The sequence below is a fragment of the Syngnathus typhle genome, linkage group LG7 (assembly GCF_033458585.1).
Source record: "Syngnathus typhle isolate RoL2023-S1 ecotype Sweden linkage group LG7, RoL_Styp_1.0, whole genome shotgun sequence".
Lineage (NCBI taxonomy): Eukaryota > Metazoa > Chordata > Actinopteri > Syngnathiformes > Syngnathidae > Syngnathus > Syngnathus typhle.
Window position 1 is genome coordinate 2,564,622 of NC_083744.1, and position 25,096 is coordinate 2,589,717.

General features: G+C 45.2%; 1 protein-coding gene across 11 annotated transcripts in view; it reads left to right on the forward strand.

Annotated features, from left to right (window-relative positions):
• The window catches only part of plcg2 (phospholipase C, gamma 2), a 155,176-nt gene that overhangs the window by 55,712 nt on the left and 74,368 nt on the right, over positions 1 to 25,096 (forward strand). For all 11 annotated transcript variants that reach the window (XR_009714916.1, XM_061283069.1, XM_061283071.1 and 8 more), the window contains 6 exons: positions 6,844 to 6,945; positions 7,077 to 7,195; positions 18,264 to 18,349; positions 18,439 to 18,556; positions 20,395 to 20,563; positions 20,713 to 20,808. Coding sequence is in view for 10 of the 11 variants with exons in the window: in XM_061283069.1 (XP_061139053.1) it covers positions 6,844 to 6,945; positions 7,077 to 7,195; positions 18,264 to 18,349; positions 18,439 to 18,556; positions 20,395 to 20,563; positions 20,713 to 20,808 (690 nt within the window). In the remaining variant the exon portion in view is untranslated. The remainder of the gene's footprint in view (positions 1 to 6,843; positions 6,946 to 7,076; positions 7,196 to 18,263; positions 18,350 to 18,438; positions 18,557 to 20,394; positions 20,564 to 20,712; positions 20,809 to 25,096) is intronic.

The window sequence follows — 25,096 nt, forward strand, 5'->3', positions numbered from 1 at the left end:
ACCTCACACAGCTCCAGAGAACGGTTGAAGATCTGTGCAAAGGTGGGCGCCAGCTGCTCAGCGCAGACTTTCAAGCAGGAAGGTGACACGCCGTCTGGGCCCGGTGCCTTCCTGGTCTTTTGTCTCCGGAACATCTGGTGCACTTCCTCCTCACGGACCTGGAGTGCGGGCGCGGCCTCTGCAAGAGAGTGAGTGGGTGACAACGATGATAGAGTTGTGGACAGAGCAGTTGTGGGGAGAGGTGAGTTTGTAGATTCTGCTGCAGGAGGTCCCGTTGTGTGGGAGGACCGATCAAACCTGCAGTAGAACTTGTTTAGCTGGTTAGCAAGCCTTGGGCTCTCTACAGGACGGGGGGTTTGTTTCTTGTAGCCCGTGATGCTCTGCAGACCTTTCCACACCGTTGAGGGATCAGGATTGGCAGAGAGGTGTCTCTTCAGGTTCTCCCCGTAACACCTCCTGGCTTTCCTGACCTCTCGGTTCAGTGTGTTTCTGATCTGCCTGAACAGCTCGCGGTCGCCGCTCCTGTAGGCCTCCTCCTTGACTTTGCGCAGCCTCCTGAGGTTCGGTGTAAACCAAGGTTTGTCGTTGTTGTACGTGCAGAAGGTCTTAGTCTGCACACAGATCCTCACAAAAACTGATGTATGATGTGACAGTGTCAGTGAGTTCATGCAAGTCTGAAGTTGCAGCTTCGAAAGCTCCCCAATCGGTGCAGTCAAAGCAGGCTTGGAGGTTCTGTCTTGACTCCACTGTCCACTTCCTCACAGTCCTCACCACAGGCTTAGAAGTTTTTAGTTTCTGCCTGTAGGCCGGGATCAGATGAACTAGGCAGTGGTCCGAGAGTCCTAAAGCTGCACGAGCCGCAGAGTGGTATGCATCCTTGATCACGGTGTAGCAGTGGTCCAGAGTCTGTGCCCCTCTGGTGGGACACGTTACGTGCTGTCTGTATCTGGGGAGTTCGTGTGCGAGGTTCGCCCTGTTAAGATCACCCAGAACAATGATGAGTGAGTTTCGTAGAAGTTTCTCCATGTCTGTTACCTGGTCAGCCAGCATCTGCGTGGCTTCACTCGCACGTGCGTGTGGTGGGATGTAAACAGCCACCACGACGATCGAGGAGAACTCCCGTGGTGAATAGAACGGCCGGCAGTTTATGAAAAGTGTTTCTAGGAGAGGGCTGCAAAACTCTTTCAACACCGTGACATCAGTACACCAACGTTCATTAATGTAGAAACAGAGACCACCTCCCTTTGATTTTCCGGAGAGCTCCGTGCTGCGATCTGCTCGCGTTAGCCTGAACCCGGCTAGCTCCACGGCGTGGTGGGGGATTCGTTCGCTAAGCCACGTTTCCACAAAGCACAGCGTGGCGGAACTGCTGAAGTCCGTGTTCCTTGAAGTGAGGAGCAGCAGTTCATCCATCTTGTTCGCCATGGAGCGGACATTCGCCAGATGAATTGACGGTAGGGCAGAACGGAACCCTTTCTGCCTCAGCCTTACGAGTGCTCCGGCTCGCTTTCCGCGCCGCCGTCGTCGCGCTAGCTTGTACAGCACCGCCGCTCCGGCTAGAATCTCCGACAAACAGTCTGAATCGGAGAGAACAGCAGAGAAAATACCAGAAGAAGTCTGTCCGATGTTTAACAGAGCTTCTCTGGTAAAAGTGATCCGGGATGGACAGCAGAGGACACAGAAAACACACAAAATAAGACAAATAAACAGAGAGTGACTCACCGTGGCTGCCATCCGCGACGCCATCATATGATGTCATTTTATAATTTATTTAATTCATTTATAATGCGCAAAATTAAACTAATTTATTGTCCTAAAATCTGGGGTGCGCATTATGCATGGGTACAATTTTTTATTTTTTATTTTTTTTATCCGGATATCATACGGAGCCCGCCATTACAGATGCGCTTTCTTCTCTGCTGTTCACGTCAAACACGCTCCATACGAACACAATGCTCTCGTATCAGACGCTTGCTCGATCACCTGCTCGTCTGTTGTCACAATGTACCCTACACAAATCCGAAACATTTCTTCGCTATTGAGTTTGCTAGCGCATGCGCAGTGATACTGACCGGCAGAATAACATCCGGTTGTTCCCAAAGATGATCTTTTTTCTGAAATAATTTTACGTTTACGGACTTAAGTAGGAGTCAAAATTTGGTTGCGTATTATACATGGGTACAGGCTTTTTTCCAGCATCAACATGCCATTTTTAGGGTGCGTATTATACATGGCGGCGCATTATACATGAAAAAAACCTGTAATTTATTGTCATAAAATCTGGGGTGCGCATTATAATTTTTGAAGAAAATCTCCCTCGAAATAAAACTTGAAATCACCTTTCTTCTTGTTTGTTGTCAATCGCGCATCGCATTCAGCCATCCTGCCCAACACACTTAGTCAGTAAAATTCATAATTGACGACACATCGTTTGATGCAATGGTGCAATCCTTGATGGTGTGTTATTGTCAAATATTGTTTGTTTTTTAATCTCCATCGCGGACCGGACGTCATACGGAGGCAGTATAACTGCGCATGCGCACTATGGATCCGCTGCGCAGAACGGATGCGCAAGACACGTCAGCTATATAAAGAGCGAGAGTTGTTTTCTTCCTATTAGTTTAAATTCACAGTTTAATTAGCAGTTTCAATCAGCAAATAACAAAATGCGTATTACAGGTACTATTTTATTTCACAACACTTTGCCTTGTTCCTTTCGTCTCTGCTGTTCACTTCAAACACGCTCCATACGACCGCAATGCTCTCGTATCAGACGCTTGCTCGATCACCTGCTCGTTTGCTGTCTGTCACAATGTACCCTACACAAATCCGAAACATTTGTTGCGGCTCCGAGTCACGACGAGGGGCAAGTTTTGGTTTCCAAGGGTGTTTTTATTCCTCTTCAACGTCTCTCCCATACAGAGCCGCCTTTTTCACATGTCCGCACGCCACTTCCCTCTCTTTTCATCTGATCGCGGTGGTGCCTTTACGGGCAGTCGGAGAAATCAACGCCAACAAAAAAATTACATCCAGCCTAGTTAAGACCATACCAAAGACTATAAAAATGGGACCCATTGCCTCCCTGCGTGTGTGACGATCATTGGGACTTAAAAAAATAAAAATAAAAAATAAAAAAATTGGAAAGAAATTCATAAAAATTGGGTGCGTATTATACATGGGTACAGGCTTTTTTCCAGCATCAGCATGCCATTTTTAGGGTGCGTATTATACATGGGGGCGCACTATACACAGAAAAAAACGGTAAGTAAGGGTCAAAATTTGGGTGCGTATTATACATGGGTACAGGCTTTTTTCCAGCATCAACATGCCCTTTTTAGGGTGCGTATTATGCATGCGGGCGTATTATACGTGGGAAATTACAGTACTTGACAAAATCCAACACCAAGAACAGACATGAACCAGCAACAACAGGTTAAACGATACGGTATGCTCACGTGACATAAACACAAACGAGGAGCTGAGAACGGGGCTGACGTAACATTAACAGTTATCCAAATAACTATAACATAAATAACACCTTTATCAAATCATCTGTGTCGCTCCAAATCATTAAATCCATCGATCGAATTCTTCGTCCTTTATGTAAACAACGCCGCGTGTGCGCCGCGCCGCTGACGTCGGACTCGTTGTCAGTTGCAGTTCAAATCATTCCACAGGCCCATGTAACGATATATAAACTATATATCAAATAACTATTATATAAACAACAATATTATCAAACCATCTGTGTCACTCTAAATCATTAAATCCATCGATCAAATTCTTCGTCCTTTATGTAAACAATGCCGCGTGTGCGCCGCACTACTGACGTCGGACTCGTCGTCATTTGCAATTCAAACTATTCCACAGGCCCATGTAACGATATATAAACTATATATCAAATAGCTATAATATAAACAACAATTTTATCAAACCATCTGTGTCACTCCAAATCATTAAATCCATCGATCAAATTTTTCGTCCTCTCAGCTCTGTGGTGGGGACTGGGTTGGACAGCGTGGAGACAGTGGTCGAACAGAGGATGGGAAAAATATTGGCGGCCATGTTGGCCAATCCCTCCCATCCACTGCACATCTTGCTGACGGGGATGAGGAGCAACAGCAGCAACCGCATGCTGAAATATGCCGACGACACGACTCTGGTGGGTCTCATCACCGAGGGCGATGAGACTCAATACAGGTCGGAGGTCGACCTTCTGGCCACGTGGTGCAGGGACAACAACCTCCTGCTGAACGTCAACAAGACCAAGGAGATTGTTGTTGACATCCGTAAGGGTCACACCCAACACCTGCCACTGACCATCGACGGTGCTGTGTTGGAGAGAGTGAGCAGCACCAGATTCCTGGGGGTGCACATCAGCGAGGACCTCTCCTGGACCACCAACACTGCATCACTGGTGAAAAAAGCTCAGCGCCGCCTGTACTTCCTGCGGAAACTCAGGCGAGCAAATGCTCCTCTGGCCATCATGACCACTTTCTACCGTGGCACCATTGAGAGCGTCCTCTCCAGTTGTATCCCTGTGTGGGGTGGTAGCTGCACTGAATACAACATGATGGTCCTGCAGCGCATAGTGAACACAGCTGGTAAGATTATCGGTGCTTCACTCCCCTCACTGAAGGACATTTACACATCCCATCTCACCCGCAAGGCGACCACGATTGTGTGTGATGTGAGTCACCCCGTTCACTCTTTGTTTGAGCTTCTGCCCTCTGGGAAGAGGTACGGGAGCCTGCGCTCCCGCACCACCAGACTCACCAACAGCTTCATACTCCAGGCTGTTAGGATCCTGGACTCGCTTCCCCTGAGAAGCATGGATGGGGTTCGGACAATGCTTTTACGCACGCCCAGTCCTACTCTACCGAGCTGTCTTTCACCTCCGTGGATGGAAGTCGAGGGCCGGCGCTCAGCCGGGTGGCTGTCTGAGGACGGTGGATGGGGCTCGGTCATGGCTTTTACCCACGCCCGGTCTTATTCTATGGAGCTCTCTTCCACTTCCGTGGCTGGAAGTCCACGCTGCCACACGCCTGTAAGTTTGTTTTGTTAAATAAAGAGCCATTTACCAAACCCACGTCTTTCCTTGAACTTTGTTAACGCTACAATATAGTTATATAGTAGATCTGTGGAATAACGACGAGGCAGTGCGACGCTGCGTCAGCAGCACGGCGGTTATTTACATAAAGGACAAAGATTGATTGGATGAGCTGCTGCTGACGCGACGTCGCGCTGCTGTCGTCACTTGAAATTCAAATTACAGTAATCCCTTGCTACATTGCGGTTCGTTTATCGCGGTTTCACCTTTTTGTTTTTTTGAAAATTTTTGAAAAAAAAACATATATATAAGTCGCTCCTGAGTATAAGTCGCCCCCCCACCCAAACTATGAAAAAAAACGCGATTTATAGTCCGAAAACTACGGTAAGCTATGTACAGTCATAGGCTACAATGACAAGCAATGGTGCTCTGATTCACACGAGTGCTGTTTTTTGTTACACATTGTGTAATAATTGATTGGAGGTACTCATACACTTTTGTCAAATTTGAGTTGTTCGAAGGCAAAATTTGCTTTTGTTCCATATTTTAAATGCTTTGGCACACGTAAAGCCTTTTGCAAACAAAATGTGTCATTTTGACCACTGTGCCTGTGTATTTCGAGTCGAAGGCTGTGTCAAAACAATCAGAAAAAAATGTAAAAAAAAGTTTTGTACCTGTGATAACTAGAAGAGGTCTTAGATCACATATGTCAGAGTCAAGGCCCGCGGGCCACATCCGGCCCGCGGGAAGGTTTTTTACGGCCCCTGGGATGATCTTGATTTATTATTAGAACCGGCCCGCAGACCGCAGCAAGCCGGCAGCCCGCAGATCTTTTACACGCACCAATACTACATTTCCCACAATGCAACGGTGACGCACCGAGCAGTAGGCTGCTTCATTTCAATATTTATTGGCACAGCAGTCGTCAGCATCACAGTAAAATTAACTTTCAGATACCCATCAAAAATCGCAAAACGGAAGGTGGACACTGAGAACCGGGGGTTTCAAACAAGGTGGGAGTCGGAGTATATGTTCACGGAGGTAGCTGGAAAACCTGTGTGTCTTCTGTGTGGAGAAAGTGTGGCGGTACTGAAAGAGTATAATCTGAGACGACATTATGAAACGAAACACGCGGACAAAAACAAGAATAGGGACATGGAACAAAGGCTACAAAAGGCAGAGGAATTAAAACGAGAGTTTTTACTCAGTTCAAGTTTAAAAGTTAAAGTTTAATATTTGTTTTCACTGCATGTTACTTCTCCTTAAACAAAGTGTTGTTTTTGATTAATAGATTTTTGCACTTTATTTTATTGTATTTCAATCCAATTATATTTTAAAAATATTTCAGTTGAGTGGATGATAGAAAATTGCTATTGTTTTTTTCTTTGAAGTAAATTTAGCCCACTTTTGCTAAAATAGAAAATATAGGCTACTGATGGTGCCTTGAATACCGGTTTCTTTCATTTAATGTTCATGTTATGGGGATTTTTATATAAAGGAAATTTGTCTTTTGTGTCTGTTGAAAATTAAAGATTACTGACAGAGCCATAAGAAAATATTGCTTTATTTATCTGATCATATTGGAATATATTTGTTAGGTTTTCAGTAGGTTCAATTAGGTTCACTACACTATATGCGTCATTTAAAAAATTTTCAATGAACATTCGAACAGTCCGGCCCTCGGCTTGTAGCTAAATTTTTTATTTGGCCCTCCGTCCATTTGACTTTGACACCCCTGTCTTAGATAGATGATGAAATTAAATACATTGCTTTGTTGCTTTCTGCTCCCAAAGGAGTCATGGGGTGGTGATCTCAATAAGGTTAGGGAGTTGATGACCAATTTCATTGATGACACCATGAGAAAAACCAACGACCCAGAGTTCACAGTCAGTGAGGTATTCTTTGACATGTTCAAGAGAATCAACACAACAATTTTATTCATTTGTAGCATTTAATTTCTGAAATGCAACACATACGTAAGTATTGTACTTTACTTGTTTGTGTCCTTTCTCCATGTGATTTCTAGTTCCTCAGCTTCCTGTTTTCCAAAGAGAACTGCCTGTGGGATGATGAATTATCAGAGATTAACAACCAAGACATGAACAACCCTTTGTCCCATTACTGGATCAATTCATCACACAACACGTCAGTAAACATCACACTCTCATAATCAACAAGAGAGAGGTTACATACCAGTACATGTATTCTTGCCGATCCAGCTGCCATGCAAGTTTAGTGTGTCTCATACTATTCTACGACAAATTATACAGCAAATACATTATTGTTAATTTGTTCAAAGAGTAAAGCTTGGTTTGGAACTCGAAGATGTTTTTTTAAGTAAATGCAAAAAAATCGGGATGCTCCGGATTATATCTTAAAAAGTTTGTAAGTATAGGTGATCGTAAGTAGAGGTACCACTGTACTGGCCAGAAGAGCAATGAACATCTCATACACAAGGCTGTGGGAAGATGTGTTTCTCTCCGTTGCAGTGACATAACCATTATTGCTCTACAATAGTGGTGTCCAAACTACGGCCGGTGGGCCAACTGCGGCCCGCGGTCCAATTTTTATTGGCCCGCAGCAAATTCTGAAAACATAATTGAATATGGCCCGCACAAGAAGCTTGAGCTCAACTCTCTTGCACTTCTCAGTTTCCACACTAGATGGAGCCCGCCACACAAAGCGTTTGACGTCCCATTAGCACGCCACCCCCCGGGAAGAGAAGCGAACCCGCAGCGTTCGATGTCCCATTAGCACCCGAAGGAAGAGAAGCAAAAATATTGGCCCCCGGGCCCCTTCACGTTACTAAATCTAGCCCTCCTTGCAAAAAGTTTGGACACCCCTGCTCTACAATATCTTGGATGTCAAATTCAAGTCCCGGGGGCCAGATATGGCCCGCCACTCCATATTATGTGGCCCGCGAAGACACATTTTGAATCAACTTTGTGTCATTACTAAAATTACAGATTGTCTTCACTTTTTAAAAATAGAGATATTGCTAGCAATTTTTATTACCATTCATCTTTTTAAATTATTTGAAAAAAATTTACTACTCTCAGATTTCAAAACTAGTTATTCATCAGTTTGTTGTGTAGCCTATACTGTATGTATATAGAAGATGTTGACAGTCGTAATGGCCCTCCAAGAGAAACTATGACTATGATGCGGCCTGCGACAAAAATGAGCTTGACACCCGTGCTCAGGTGGTGTCACGATACCAGAATTTCAGTAGTTGGTTTCAATACCTTTGATTTACCACTTCCAGGCCAGGATGGCATCTGGAGGTCCACCACGATTCCCGATACTAATTTGCTACCACAGTAAAGAAACAACAAAACAACAGAATCCACTTACTTTTAAAATCACAAATTCATTTGAAACTGCTTAAACCGTATAATAAACTTTATACATTATAAGCAGAGCAGTAGTGGCATGGAGGCTTCAAGTCACATTTACGAAAATAAGCAAGACTAATAATAAATAACAATATTCAACAATATACATTAAAAAGAACAGCAATGGCATGGAGCCTGTTGGATTTTTGGTCCACAATTTAGGGAGCACGCTATCTGCGCCCCACGGCAAAAGCCATTGCCAATCAACTGTTATCCAATTTACTCACTGCGTGCTGGTTTGATTTCTTCAGATTTAGGAAAATGCTAAGACACTGAAGCAGAAATTAGACTTACACAGGTTGGTTGAGTTCAATCACGATTCTTGTTAAGAAAGCTCTGTTTTCAGGAAAGTACAATACAGCTCTGGGCCTTTCGTGCGACCATACTCAAGAGCAAAAAGTCTCCATTCAGAAAAGTCAACATTCAAGGTTCTTTGGTCAGCTTAGATTCAGTTGCACATGCCAGTGTGGGCCGAGTTTGATGGGTGATGAGTCAGGGGCCCCTCCGTGAGTCGTCACCTTATCGTGGTGGAGGGGTTTGCGTGCCCCTATGATCCTAGGAGCCATGTTGTCTGGGGCTTCATGCCCCTGGTAGGGTCACCCATGGCAAACAGGTCCTAGGTGAGGGGCCAGACAAAGCACGGCTCACATTAGCCCCTTATGATGAAAACAATTATTGGATCTCGTTTTCCCTCGCCTCGGACGTGGGTCACCGGGGCCCCCCTCTGGAGCCAGGCCTGGAGGCAGGGCTCGAAGGCGAGCGTCTGGTGGCCGGGCCTTCGCCCATGGGGCCCGGCCGGGCTCAGCCCGAAAAGGAAACGTGGGTCCCCCTTCCCATGGGCTCACCACCTGTGGGAGGAGCCAAAGGGGTTGGGTGCATTGCAAGCTGGGCGACGGCCAAAGGCAGGGACCTTGGCGGTCTTATCCCCGGCTGCAGAAGCTGGCTCTTGGGACATGGAATGTCACCTCTCTGGCTGGAAAGGAGCCCGAGCTGGTGTGCGAGGCAGAAAAGTTCCGACTAGATATAGTCGGACTTGCCTCCACGCACAGTTTGGGTTCCGGTACAAGCCCTCTCGAGAGGGGCTGGACTCTCTTCCACTCTGGAGTTGCCCACGGTGAGAGGCGTCGAGCAGGTGTGGGTATACTCATTGCCACCCGGCTGGGCGCCTGCACATTGGGGTTCACCCCGGTGAACAAGAGGGTAGCCTCCCTCCGCCTTCGGGTGGGGGGACGGGTCCTGACTGTTGTTTGTGTCTATGCACCAAACGGCAGCTCAGAGTACCCACCCTTTTTGGAGTCCCTGGAGGAGGTGCTGGAGAGCGCTCCTTCTGGGGACTCCATCGTTCTACTGGGTGACTTCAATGCTCACGTGGGCAATGACAGTGAGACCTGGAAGGGCGTGATTGGGAGGAACGGCCCCCCCGATCTGAACCCGAGCGGTGTTCTATTGTTGGACTTCTGTGCTCGACACGGATTTTCTATAATGAACACCATGTTCAAACACAAGGGTGTCCATGTGTGCACTTGGCACCAGGACACCCTAGGCCGCAGTTCGATGATCGACTTTGTAGTTGTGTCATCAGATTTGCGGCCGCATGTTTTGGACACTCGGGCGAAGAGAGGGGCAGAGTTGTCAACTGATCACCAGGTGGGTTGGCTCCGATGGTGGGGGAAGATGCCGGTCCGACCTGGCAGACCCAAACGTTCTGTGAGGGTCTGCTGGGAACGTCTGCCGGAATCCCCTGTCAGGAAGAGCTTCAACTCCCACCTCCGGCAGAACTTTTCCCACATCCCGGGGGAGGCGGGGGACATTGAGTCCGAGTGGACCTTGTTCCGCGCCTCCATTGTTGAAGCGGCCGACCGGAGCTGTGGCCGTAAGGTCATTGGTGCCTGTCGTGGCGGCAATCCCCGAACCCGGTGGTGGACACCGGCTGTAGGGGATGCCGTCAAGCTGAAGAAGGAGTCCTATCGGGCCGTTTTGGCCTGCGGGACTCCGTAGGCAGCTGACAGGTACCGGCTTCGGCGGTTGCTGAGGCAAAAACCCGGGCGTGGGAGGGGTTTGGCGAGGCCATGGAGAATGACTTCCGGACGGCTTCGAGGAAATTCTGGTCCACCATCCGGCATCTCAGGAGGGGGAAGCAGTGCAACGTCAACACTGTTTACAGTGTGTCGGTGGGGAGAATACTTCGAAGACTTCCTCAATTCCACCGACACGCCTTCCATTGTGGAGGCAGGGCCTGGGGACTCGGAGGCGGACTCTCCAATCTCTGGGGTTGAAGTCACTGAGGTAGTTAAAAAACTCCCTGGTGGCAAGGCCACGGGGGTGGATGAGATCCACCCGGATTTCTTAAGGGCTCTGGATGTTGTGGGGCTGTAGTGGCTGACACGTCTCTACAGCATTGCGTAGACATCGGGGACATTGCCTCTGGATTGGCAGACTGGGGTGGTGGTTCCCCTCTTTAAGAAGGGGGACCGGAGGGTGTGTTCCAATTACAGGGGAATTACACTCCTCACCCTCCCTGGTAAGGTCTATTCAGGGGTGCTGGAGAGGAGGGTCCGTCGGGAGGTCGAACCTCGGATTCAGGAGGAACAGTGTGGCTTTCGTCCTGGCCGTGGAACAGTGGACCAGCTCTTCACCCTCAGCAGGATCCTCGAGGTTGCATGGGAGTTCGCCCAACCAGTCCACATGTGTTTTGTGGACTTGGAGAAGGCGTTCGACCGTGTCCCTCGGGAGGTCCTGTTGGGGGGTGCCTCGGTAGTACGGGGTACCGAGCCAACTGATATGGGCGGTTTGGTCCCTGTATCACCGATGCCAGAGTTTGGTCCGCATTTCCGGCAGTAAGTCGGATTCGTTCCCAGTGAGGGTTGGACCCCGCCAAGGCTGCCCTTTGTCACCGATTCTGTTCATAATTTTTATGGACAGAATTTCTAGGCGCAGCCAAGGCGTTGAGGGTGTCCGGTTTGAGGACCTCAGCATCGCGTCTCTGCTTTTTGCAGACGACGTGGTGCTGTTGGCTTCTTCAGGCCGTGATCTCCAGCTCGCACTGGAGCGGTTCGCAGCCGAGTGTGAAGCAGTTGGGATGAGGGTCAGCACCTCCAAATCCGAGTCCATGGTCCTCGATCGGAAAAGGGTGGAATGCCCTCTCCAGATCGGGGATGACATCCTGCCCCAAGTGGAGGAGTTTAAGTATCTTGGGGTCTTGTTCACGAGTGAGGGGAGGATGGAGCGTGAGATCGACAGGCGGATCGGTGCAGCGTCGGCAGTAATGCGGACTCTGTACCGGTCCGTCGTAAAGAGAGAGCTGAGCCAAAAGGCAAAGCTCTCAATTTACCGGTCGATTTACGCTCCTACCCTCACCTATGGTCACGAGCTATGGGTCATGACCGAAAGAACGAGATCCCGGATACAAGCGGCCGAAATGAGTTTTCTCCGCAGGATGTCCGGGCCCTCCCTTAGAGATAGGGTAAGAAGTTCGGTCATCCGGGAGAGACTCGGAGTAGAGTCAAGTCAAGTCAAGTTGATTTGTATAGCCCTAAATCACAAGCAGTCTCAAAGGGCTTCACATAGACAGAAATTGACAATTATTCTCAAAGCATCCCCTGATCTTAAGCTCCCAAAAGGGCAAGGATAAACTTAAAAACCCCTACCGGGGGAAAATGAGAAACCTTGAGAAGGGACCACAGATGGAAGGATCACCCTTTCAGGATCACCAGGTTGAAATGGATGCAGAGAGAGCACAAATGATACAACATGAAAATCAATTAAATAAAAAGTGGATGTCCATGTCATAGCAGAGGGCTGCCGAAGGAGCCCTCAATTGTCCTGGCAGTGTCTTCGAGGTGGTTGTGCTGCAGTTCCCCCATCCTGAATTGGCCCACGAGAATCCAGATAGCCGACTGTCAGCATGGGTGCCACCTAACCACCTCCCCGGCCGGGGAGGGGGGAGGGAGGGGGTGGAGAGGGAGAGAAAACAAACTCCAGCCGAATCGGCCACTACAGGTTAGTTAAAGGCCATGTCATAGAAATGTGTCTTTAAACGTGTCTTAAATGTTTCTACTGAGGTAGCAGTCCTAATATCCATTGGTAGGGCATTCCAAAGCTCTGGAGCCCGAATAGAAAATGCTCTAGAGCCTGCAGACATTTTCTTGGCCCTCGGTGTCGCTAAAAGGGTAGCGTTTTGCGAACGAAGGTTACGAGACGGAACATAAGGAACAACTAGGTCGACGAGATATGAAGGCGCTAAGCCATGCAGCGATTTATAGGTTAATAGAAGAACCTTGAAGTCACATCTTAAATGGACCGGGAGTCGCTACTCCTCCACGTTGAGAGGAGCCAGATGAGGTGGCACGGGCATCTCATCAGGATGCCTCCTGGACGCCTCCCTGGGGAGGTGTTCCGGGCATGTCCCACCGGTAGAAGACCCCGGGGACGACCCAGGACGCGCTGGAGAGACTATGTCTCTCAGCTGGCCTGGGAACGCCTTGGGATCCCCCGGGATGAGCTAGATGAAGTGGCTGGGGAGAGGGAAGTCTGGGAGTTCCTCCTGAAGCTGCTGCCCCCGCGACCCGACCCCGGATAAGCGGAAGAAGATGGATGGATGGATGGATGAGTCAGGGGGTGTGGCAAGTTCGCAGGAGATTTTGATTCCATGGGAGTGGGTGCTGGTTCAGTGAGAGCTGGTTCCGTGGTGGGTGCTGATTATGGGCGATTCGGTGTGTGTGGGGGCTGTTGTCTTCCATCCCGTCTTTCGGCCTTGGCGATCATCTTTGGCCGGGTTCTTGGTTGTTTTTCCTCCTGCCGCTCTTCCTCTGGCACCTCTACTGATTTTATCTCCAAGTGTCCTTCCTGTAAACCAGTGGTCCCCAAACTACGGCCCGCGGGCCGTATACGGCCCCCCTCCGCATTAGACCCGGCCCCCTGAACAATACCAGAGACGGAAAAAAATGCTAAACAATACCAGACACCCTGAACAATACCAGAGACAGGAAAAAAATGCTAAACAAAACCAAAGTTGGAGAAAAAAATGCTACTACGACCTCACTTTGCCCCAGCACGTTTTTACCCTTACGGCCACCCATAACCCAGTCATAGAACGTGAAAGAACGGAATAATGGAAAAAAGGTTGGGTGAGAGAAAAATTGATTCCGAATGCAGGGTATTTAACCCGCAGTGGACACACTTTTTTTTTTGTTCAATTCAAAGACTGCTTGTCTCGTCTGTCAAGAGATGGTGGCGGTATTCAAGGAATACAACCTGCGGCAACATTAAAGTTCTGAAAGGGGGATCCTTCCATCTGTGGTCCCTTCTCAAGGTTTCTCATTTTTCCCCTGGTAGGGTTTTTTTGAAGTTTTTCCTTGCCGTTTTGGGAGTTTAGGATCAGGGGATGCTTTGAGAATAATTGTCAATTGTTTGTCTATGTGAAGCCCTTTGAGACTGCTTGTGATTTAGGGCTATACAAATAAAGTTGACTTGACACCGCGGAGCTTCTTATTTTTATTCGTGGAGTTACCGCAAACTTTGAGATATGCGAGTAGCTGGCATCCCTACAAAGCTTGAAAGGCACTACGACTGGGGAGGATATTTTCGACAAAGTATGTAAAACCATGCAACAGTTGGATCTGGACTGGGCAAAGGTTGCCAGCGTCACGACTGACGAGGCCCCAAGTATGGTGGGCGCGTCTCGGGGTTTAATAGGACGAATGAGCCGGGAGATGGAAGAGTGGGGTCTCAAGCGAAGTTGAACTTTTACCTAGGATTGTGCACGGCACAGCATAACTTTCTTTCTGTTAAGAACCCACTGAGGGTCATTTGAGTTCATTAATAGTGTTATTGGCCTATATATTTTCCGCGTTATTTTATTCTGTGAAGAACCCAGAGAGGGCTATTTGATCTCAGAAAGGGTTATTGATATTTGGATATGTGTGGTGCGCTGGAGTGTGAGCATGTTTTCTGGGAAACACTAAATGATTACATTTAGGGACACCTGTGATTGTCACACTTTTTCTGTTAGAAACTGACCCCGGCCCCCCATCAGAGAAGGGAAAAGTTATGCGGCCCTCATTGGAAAAAGACCCCTGCTGTCGACCATTCTTGCTCATACATCCACTTCGCTCACTGTCGCACACCGCCCATTCATCATTCTTTCAATTTCTTCATTTTGTACGGAATTATGTGAGCTTTTGGCTGTGACATCATCAATTTATTAATGTTCCCTGACTATGCAAAGTTTGTACTCACCACTTACCATGCTTTTGTTTGTTTGTTCTTTTGATACTCCATGTACTTGCTTACGTCATCATATTCTTAGTTTAATCATGCTTCCAACCATATATTTTCTTTGTTAGGAAAAATATTTCCCTCTTTCCAGAACGTTCAGTAGTAATCGAAAACTGGAAAACTGGCGTCTAGCATTAGTCAAAACACAAGATATAATCAAGTACTGGAAATTTTTAGACGACTTGTTGCAGTGTCCGTGATTTAGAAAATCATCAGGCATGCATTAAAAAGTTCCTTAAGGGTCATTAAGCTATTCAGGCAATATATGAAAAAAAAGTTATTTCAAAGTGCTCAGATATACGTACATATCAGATCATAAAGTTATAAAAACCTTTGTCATTACCCCCTATCAAAAAATGTCTAGTTATGTCTCCTTTATTGATTTGGTGTGTAGGTATAATTACCGTATTTTCCGCCCTATAAGGCGCACCTAAAAACCTAAATTTTTATCAAAAGTCGACAGTGCGCCTTATAGTCCGGTGCCCCTTATATATGAATCAAGTAATGAATTTGTTGATCCATACTGGTTGTACACAGTGCTCTGCCAAAATGTTTTAGTACGTTTTAGTACGACTAGTAAATTACTAGGTTGCATCGCTTCCCAACATTACGGTAACTGTAGTCAGGGGGCGTCACCGAATAGCTGTTGTACCCGCGAGGCTATTTCATTTCAAAATAGGCTGCTCCGTTAATGTTTCGAGTAAATCTACGGATCGATATGGAAGGGAAACATAGGTAAGTAGTACCAATGCGTTAGATCGAACTTTAGTCAGTTCTGATCATTTTATAGGAGATCGTTTGAGAAACGCGATTGTTTACACTTTGCTGAGGCTCATGGGAGATTGCGAGCTGAGGCAAATAGGAAATTGCGGATGGCTAATGCTATAACGATAGCTGCTATACGCGCGAGGCTATTTCATGTCAAAATAGGCTGCTCTGTTCATGTTTCGAGTAAATCTACGGATCGATATGGAAGGGAAACATAGGTAAGTAGTACCAATGCGTTAGATCGAACTTTAGTCAGTTCTGATCATTTCATAGGAGATCGTTTGAGAAACGCGATTGTTTACACTTTGCTGAGGCTCATGGGAGATTGCGAGCTGAGGCTCATAGGAAATTGCGGATGGCTAATGCTATAACGATAGCTGCTATACGCGCGAGGCTATTTCATGTCAAAATAGGCTGCTCTGTTCATGTTTTGAGTAAATCTACGGATCGATATGGAAGGGAAACATAGGTAAGTAGTACCAATGCGTTAGATCGAACTTTAGTCAGTTCTGATCATTTTATAGGAGATCGTTTGAGAAACGCGATTGTTTACACTTTGCTGAGGCTCATGGGAGATTGCGAGCTGAGGCTCATAGGAAATTGCGGATGGCTAATGCTATAACGATAGCTCCTATACGCGCAATGCTATTTCATGTCAAAATAGGCTGCTCTGTTCATGTGTCTAGTAAATCTACGGATCGATATGGAAGGGAAACATAGGTAAGTAGTACCAATGCGTTGGATCGAACTTTAGTCAGTTCTGATCATTTTATAGGAGATCGTTTGAGAAACGCGATTGTTTACACTTTGCTGAGGCTCATGGGAGATTGCGAGCTGAGGCTCATAGGAAATTGCGGATGGCTAATGCTATAACGATAGCTGCTATACGCGTGAGGCTATTTCATGTCAAAATAGGCTGCTCTGTTCATGTTTCGAGTAAATCTACGGATCGATATGGAAGGGAAACATAGGTAAGTAGTACCAATGCGTTAGATCGAACTTTAGTCAGTTCCAATCATTTTAAAGGAGATCGTTTGAGAAACGCGATTGTATACAGAGGGCTCGTTGATTATTGGCTAGTGGGTGCAAACCGCAACCCTAGTCAACCTCAGTTTGTTGCAGTAAAGCTTCTATTTTATGCGCCTTATAGTCCGGTGCGCCTTATATATGGACAAAGTTTTAAAATGGGCCGTTCATTGAAGGTGCGCCTTATACCCCGGTGCGCCTAATAGGGCGCGAAATACGGTATATGCTTAAAATGTTTCTTTTATTGATTTAATATGTGAATATACTTGTCTGCTTATGTACTTTATTCAATGAGGTTTGAACATGTCTGTTTTTGTAGCTAGGCAGAACTTTTTGTATTTCGAACCCCAAAGTTAATAGAGTAGAGCTGTGAACTTTACATTTTACCTTCTTTCAAGCCTCAAACCTCCTCAGCATTTTTTGCACGCCGGCTTGTTCGACTCTGTTAATGCTCTGGTTTAGGGTGACCAGACGTCCTCTTTTTTCCAGACATGTCCTACTTTTGAGACCTAAAAAATTGTCCAGGGGGAATTTCAAAATTGTCCTTGCATTTGTTTTTTGACTGCCGCCGCCCACTCGAGCGCTCTCAGCCCCCTACCCCACCCGTTGCGCTACTCTGGTTGCATCCGCCTCGAATGCAAAATATTTCCACACACAACTCTTTGAGCGACCTGTCTTCTCAACAAGCCAGCGTGTTGGTCTTCCACTCCCACTTGCTGAATCCATTGTTATGAAAGACAGAATGTTTTCTTCTTCTTCAGCGCCGCTGACTGTTGCTCCGTGCTGCTCGCTTCTTCGGCGGTGTTGACTGTTGCTCCCTGCTGCTCCCTGCTGCTCGCATGCGTATACGGTCCACCTCAGTGCCGGCAAGAATCAACACAGCTAGCCAAGTGAAAAGTTAAATATTCGGTAGTAGGTTCCACAAAAAGCAGGTATCGATGTATTCTTTGTGTGTTGGTACCGAATTGGTACCGAAAGTATCGGTTCAGTTGGGCAGGCTAAATGAGGCCATATCTCCAAACTTGCCTCCGTTAATTTCCCTGGCACGGTTGAACAACGCTCTTGGTTTCGCCACAGCTGCAGGGTTGTCACGAAGTTGTTTCGTCATGGCAGCCTTTTGCAGGATATCTTCAAGCACTATTTTAAATGGCTCTGTTTCATCAAACAGAAAACATTTTACTTTTGCTTTAAGTTTCAGAAGTGCTTGACGCTTCTGAGGAAGGGTACAGGGAGTAGCCAAAACGTGTAAAGGAAAGGTAAAACTTTTTCTGTCTGACCAAAAGAACCATTTAAAATAGTAAACGGAAAAAAGAAGACAGCATAAACCTTCACTGTTCTCAGTTCAGTGCACACATTTTGTATATGTACGTGAATTGAGGTGCATGTATCATCTTTAAGTTGGGCAATTTTGCCACGGAGAGCAGCAATAGCAGCCAGTAGTATCTCACGGTTCGGAAGGTCAGTCTCTTTGCTCTTCTGGGATGGTGGAGTCATTTGCATCCAAGGATAGCAAATCTTCAAATTTTCTTTTTTAAATATCATTTGTTTTCTGCTAGAGTTAAATTCACACGTTGTCCTACAGTGTCTTATCACAGATTTTCAAATACTTAGTGTGCAAATAAAATTAAAGTTGTCAGATCTATGTAAAACACGTCTCCTCTATCGATCAACAGTGCCCCCCTAACTACCTTTCTCATTCAACCGACAAGTACCCAGATTTTAATTGCATCATTTTGTTTTTTATATAGCTACCTGACAGGTGACCAACTTCGAAGTGAGTCTTCCACAGAGGCTTATGTGCGCTGTCTGCGCCTGGGATGTCGCTGTGTTGAATGTCAGTATATTCTATACTTCGACCATTCGAAATTAGTTTTCCCAATTGTGTTTCTTATGTTTGTGTCTTTGTATGGTATTCCAATACAGTGGATTGCTGGGAAGGACCTGGAGAACCAATCATCTATCATGGTTGGACCAGGACGACCAAAATCAAGTTTGAAGATGTGGTCAAAGCCATCAATCAGCATGCATTTGTTACCTCAGAGTAAGTTCCATTTGATCCATTTACTGGGGATCTATTCTCCTCCCTTATTTTGTTTGTTGTTTTTTTCGTGTCCAATGTTGATATTGTCAATATGTTTGTTTATGTATTTATCTATTAATTCATAATATTATGCATGTTTTTACATGTTATGTAACTGTTCCTCGCTACTACACCGTTCACCTATCGCAGCCTCGGTGCATCGCCGATTTTTCTGAAAACAAATATTGCAGATATACAGTGGGGCAAAAAAATATTTAATCAGCCACCAAATGTGCAAGTTATCCCACTTACACAATGAGAGATGGCTGTAATTTTCATCATAGGTGCACTTCAATTATTTTGTTCACCATTCTTGTGATCATTTTGACCCCACGGGGTGAGATCTTGCGTGGAGCCCCAGATCGAGGCCATTATTGACCAAATACTTATTTTCCACCATAATTTGCAAATAAACTCTTTAAAAATCAGACAATGTGATTTTCTGGATTTTTTTCAATTTTGTCTCTCATAGTTGAAGTGTAGCTATGATGAAAATTACAGGCATCTCTCATCTTTCAAGTGGGAGAACTTGCAGAATTGGTGGCTGACTAAATACTTTTTTGCCCCACTGTATTCGGTGCATCGCAGCTTTTTATGGCCATCACTTGGAGCGCGGGGCTTTGTCTGCCCGTGTGACTTTACGGCACACTATTGGCCGGTAGGAGACCAATGGGAACATGTTGAACTGTATCCTTGCCGATAATTGGCTTAGAGCTGTAAGAGCAGGTCCAACCACGCTTTATCGCAATCTCCTGCTACGTATCCACTCCTCCACTTCGTTTGTGTCAGCAGAATAAGAAGCATCTCTGATTTGCGCTTCGTTTTGTTGTCACAAACAAGGCAGGACAACCAAATGTAACATGGGCTCTTCATTTGGGGAAAGTTTAAAGGAAACAAGGAGGTCTTGAATGCCGGCAGACCAGGACTTAAAGGCAAGCTGACGAGCTGGTCAGTGACCTCACGTCGTGCCTCATCAAAGCAGAAGGGCATAGCAAGCTTTTTAAAGCTATTTAAAAAGTATTTAAAGATACAACAAAGTGTTGGCAGTGGGCAGCGGGGCGCGGCAGCCGGTCAGCACGGCAAGAGCAGAGCCATGACACATTTACACTTAAAAATGTTTACAAATACAATAAAGTGTTTATAAATAAAATTATAAATGTCTTGTGCGGATGGCCTCGCGCTGGGCCGCGAGTGGGGGGTGTCAGTCGGCCAGCACGCCAGACCAGAGAGCAGCCAGACACGTTTACACTTCAAAAGAGGTTCATAAAAGTCATGTGTGGATATTGTAACAATATATTTACTCGAATTTATTTTCTTATTTATTTAAATAAATAAGAATGTTTCTGCAAGTCAGTTTGACTTTAAACATTTTACAAAAGTGTTATACAAGTTTTTACCATAGTCTGTTTAAAACATTTTGGTACAACACTTTTAGCACGACGACTGTCTATAATCAAGCGAATGTTTAAATCCAATAACATCCCCGATTTCGTTGAAAAAGCAAGCAGTGACAACTTCAATAAATCAAATTGTGATTAATTTGTGAAGCAACTTCCTTCATAGTAGACAGGTGTGACAGACTCAAACTGATCAAATAAAATACAAAATAAAAAAGCAAATCAAGTGACTGTGATAGATAGGTCACAGGAAGCAGGTTAGATACCTTCTCTGATGATAGCAAATTTGTCCACAGACGTCACATACACAACAGTGCTACTACTTTAAACTTTTTTCTCAGTGTAGTTTACACATTGTCATATTTGGTTTACAATGACACTTTTTGATTGGACATTTTTCAGGTTCCCAGTCATTCTGTCTATAGAAGAACATTGCCCATTGGAGCAGCAACGGCACATGGCCCGCATCTTTCGAGAAGTATTTGGAGACAAACTGCTTCTTGAGCCCTTTGATTACATGGCTGAGCAGCTACCGTCACCCACACAATTGAAGGGCAAAATCATCCTCAAAGTAATGTGTGTGTGTGTGTGTGTGTGTGTGCGTGTGCGTGTGCGTGTGTGTGTGCGTGTGTGCGTGTGTGTGTGTGTGCGTGGGTGCGGTCGGGGGTTAAAGTTTTATAAGAAATGTTGTCTGACAATACCATGTTGCTATTTGTGCAGCACAAGAAGCTCAATGTTGATGGGGGAGACACCGGTAAAAATTTCAGAACATGGCAGAAACAGGGAGACTTGGAGATGTGGGATCCTGTGAACCAGGTACTTTGATTATGTAGTGTATATTAGGGTACGATATCATATCGATACAAAGAACTACGATACGATATTTGCCGATATCTTAAAGACTGCTGCGATTCATTCACGATATATCACGATAAAGTGCTCTACGATCGATATTTTTTTTTTTAAATAAAAAATATAGAACAATATCCTGATTTATAACAATTCATATGCAAAATCAACAAGGTACTGCAAACTCTTTATTTAGGAAATTACTATTGTAGTATTGTAGTATACAAAGTGCTTCTTTTAACACTGAACTTTGATGTCGTGTTTTTTTTTTTAAATGTCCGGCGAGATTTGTGGTCCCTGAATATTTGATCACCGCATGGCAGGATTTACAAACTGCACGTGTCTTGTCCGTTGAGCCATCTTTTCTTTGGAATCCAAAGTGCTTCCAAACGAATGACTTGAAGCCTAAAGGGGAGCAAATTTCCTCGTCTTTTTGGACACTAGCCATAGCACCAGCCCAGGAGCCGCGTACTAGTTGTCGACTCCCCTTTCACTTGCCTGCTCTGCTCACAACACAACACGCCGCCGCGCCACCGCTCCCGGAAGCAAAGAGCAAGCAAGCAACAATGAACTGGATTTCAAAATAATGTCGCGTCTAATGTCCGAGGTCAAACACGGCGATATAAATCGATGTTTACGTTTAGCATCGATGCCAATAAATCGTAGAGCATTATATCGATTAATCGATGTGTATCGATGAATCGTTACACCCCTAGTATATATATATATTTTTTAAAAGAGCACCATGAAATGATTTATGTCACACTTGTGTCAGCATACAAGGAGGGATCTCGGAGTGAAATGATTGTACTAACAGTGCTGCGATTCATGAGCTGGTCCGTGGGCACTTCGAAAATAGACTGGGATTTTCCGAACAACTGGTTGCCATTTAACATTTAGCCATATTTAAAATAAGAATTTAATAAATTCTCTCGCTCTACTTAATGTATGGGAGTGGTAGTTTTTTTTCTATGCCTGAATCATAAAAACTTAAATAACTGTGCACTGTACACAGGCAACACTTTAAGTTAGTTTTTATCATGCAAGTACAAGTACAACCAGTTTAAATTGTTCATATTAAACCAGTTAAAGCACTCTTAACTGTAATGGCAAATGAAGACTCATCATCGCGTTGATTGAATGAGTGACTGAGTATAAAAGCAGATTTGCAAGAAAGAAAAGTAAGATCATCAGTAAATGTTTCAGTTCAACGCACTTTACATGTTCAATAGGAGTACCGTAAATTCCGGACTATAAGCCGTGACTTTTTTCCAAAATTTTTAACCCTGCGGCCTATACTCAGGTGCGGCTTATATAAGGATTTTTTCATGGTTTTTGTGATGACTTGATCCCTTAAAGATTCAAGATTCAAGAGTTTTTTATTCGCCATGTTTGAGCGTGGCGGCTCGGTGGTGCACTGGGTAGCACGTCCCTGTGTGGAGTTTGCATGTTCTCCCCGGGCCCGCGTGGGTTTTCTCCGGGCACTCCGGTTTCCTCCCACATCCCAAAAACATGCTTGGTAGGCCGATTGAAGACTCCAAATTGTCCCTAGGTATGAGTGCGAGTGCAAATGATTGTTTGTCTCTGTGTGCCCTGCGATTGGCTGGCAACCGGTTCAGGGTGTCCCCCGCCTACTGCCCGATGACGGCTCCAGCACGCCCGCGACTCCCGTGGGGACTAAGCGGTTCAGAAAATGGATGGATGGATGGATGTTTGAGCGTGCCAAACAAGTTATTTGACTTCGATAAAACACACCCTCTGTTCAACATTTAGGTGACTAACAACACTCAGGACATGTGAAAAATGGCAAAAAAAAAACTTTTCAATCAATCAGCATTTAAATTCAATTCTTCTGACATTTTGCTCACCAAAAACAAGTTGTAATGAACGTGAACTTTTAATGCATTTTATTCAGAAGGTTACTTTGAACCCCGAGGCTTAAATGGCGCCGTTGTAGTGGGTTGACATAATTCACCCGGAACCTAAGTTCACGTTACAGAGTTCCGGTGGGACAGTTTACACGTGTGGGACTTTCCTGTTTAGAGTAGGGTGTGTTAGGATCGTAAAGGGAAAAGAGTTTTTTACGGCCTCCGGGGCGCTCTAGCAGGAAGGAAGAGCGAGACAGACGAACAAGAGATAATGCGCCAAAGAAGACGTGCTAGTTTGTCAACATGGTTGCGTCACCCTTGTCTTTATTTCGTGGTCCCGTCGACTCTGGAGCGAAACGTGTCGCTCGCTAGTTTAATGTAATTTATCGCTTCGTGCATGAATAAAATTACCATAAACAGACCCTCGTCACACTCGAATAAATGCATAAAAGCGACGACGAAAGAGAGACTGAGTGAGGCAAAGGATATCTCACGCTATTCCAATCGGACGCTGAGGAGGAAGGCTTCGCCATTGCACAGGAGGAAGATGAAGACGATGAAGCTCTTTTTTTACATTTACTGGTATGGTTTTAACGAGCCCTGTTGGTGCTGTACTACCGTGTTGCTGCTGTGTTACCGCCGCGTCTCAGTGACTTTTACCGGGTATGTTTTTTTTAATCCAGCCCTATTAGTCTTGTGTTACTTCCGTGTTGCTGCGGTATTACAGCCGCTGCAGTGTTTGGAAAGAAATGTTAAGGTATGTTATTAAAACTTTAAAAAAGATTTCTGTGTCCAGTCTTTCTTTGTTAATAACTCGCGTTGGAAAGAAATGTTAAGGTATGTTATTAAAACTTTAAAAAAGCTTTGTGTCCAGTCTTTTTTGTTAATAACTCGCGTGCACACTTCCTTGTTGCTGCGGTACTACTGCTGCGTCACAGGCAATGTTTAGAAAGACATGTTAAAGTATGTTATTAAAACTTTAAAAACGCTTTCTGTGAACGGTCTTTCTTTGTAAAAAACGCGTGTGCACGTGCGGCTTATAGTCCGGTGCGGTTTATATAAGAAAAAAACTAAAATATCCCCCGATTTTAGCTGGTGCGGTTTATAATCCGGTGCGGCTAATAGTCCGGATTTTACGGTAGATAGAAGTACAAAAATTAAACATAAAAACAAACAAGTGACACAAAATACTCTCCTCTTAATCACAGGTATTATAAGTGTGGCTTTTAAATTCTTTCAATCATACATGCTATATAAAGGAAAGCAAATAAACAAAAACCTTATACACTGTATGTATGTATGTATGTATGTATATATATGTATATATCAAAGTCAAAGTCAGCTTTATTGTCAATCTCTCCACATGTCACAACACACGAAGAGACCGAAATTACGTTTTTCTCTATCCCACGGTGACGAGACACATAACACGATAGACATACATGTACGCGACACAATATAAAAACAAGAAGGCAAAAATTCAAACAATCAATAGTAAGAGTGATGAATAAATAATAAATAAACAGATAACACAATAAATAACGGAGCCAGCAAGCATAGCGCAAAAGTAAAAAACATCATAAACAAAAAGGCACAAACAATAAATAAGAGTAATAACAAATAATAAATAATAAGAGCCAGTGTGCATTCAGACAGTTCAGACAGTAAAAGTACAGGACGCTACGCAGAACGGGGGAGCGAGTTCAGGATCCTAACAGCCTGGAGTATGTATGTATCTATGTATGTATCTATGTAACTATGTATCTATGTATGTATGTATTGTCAAGTGGCATGGAAGTTCAGATGGTGCGTATTTGGGTATTGGATTTGGCCCAGGCAAATTGGCAATCCTAAAATGTGTAGTAATTCTAAATTTCACCAGGAGATGGTGTTAAAGCTTGACCTAGGGGTGACCTGATGGGAATTAATAAATCTAATAAATTAAATTGGTGGCTCGGTGTCGCACTGTGTAGCACGTCCGCCTCACAGTTAGGAGGGTGCGGGTTCGATTCCACCTCCGGCCCTCCCTGTGTGGAGTTTGCATGTTCTCCCCGGGCCCGCGTGGGTTTTCTCTGGGCACTCCGGTTTCCTCCCACATCCCAAAAACATGCTTGGTAGGCCGATTGAAGACTCCAAATTGTCCCTAGGTATGAGTGTGAGTGCAAATGGTTGTTTGTCTCTGTGTGCCCTGCGATTGGCTGGCAACCGGTTCAGGGTGTCCCCCGCCTGCTGCCTGATGACGGCTGGGATAGGCTCCAGCACGCCCGCGACCCCCGTGGGGACTAAGCGGTTCAGAAAATGGATGGATGGATAATTTAAATTGTTTGCAATTCGGAGGACACAACCTGTTCGAACACGTAGCAACACACAATTTTGGAATATGATTT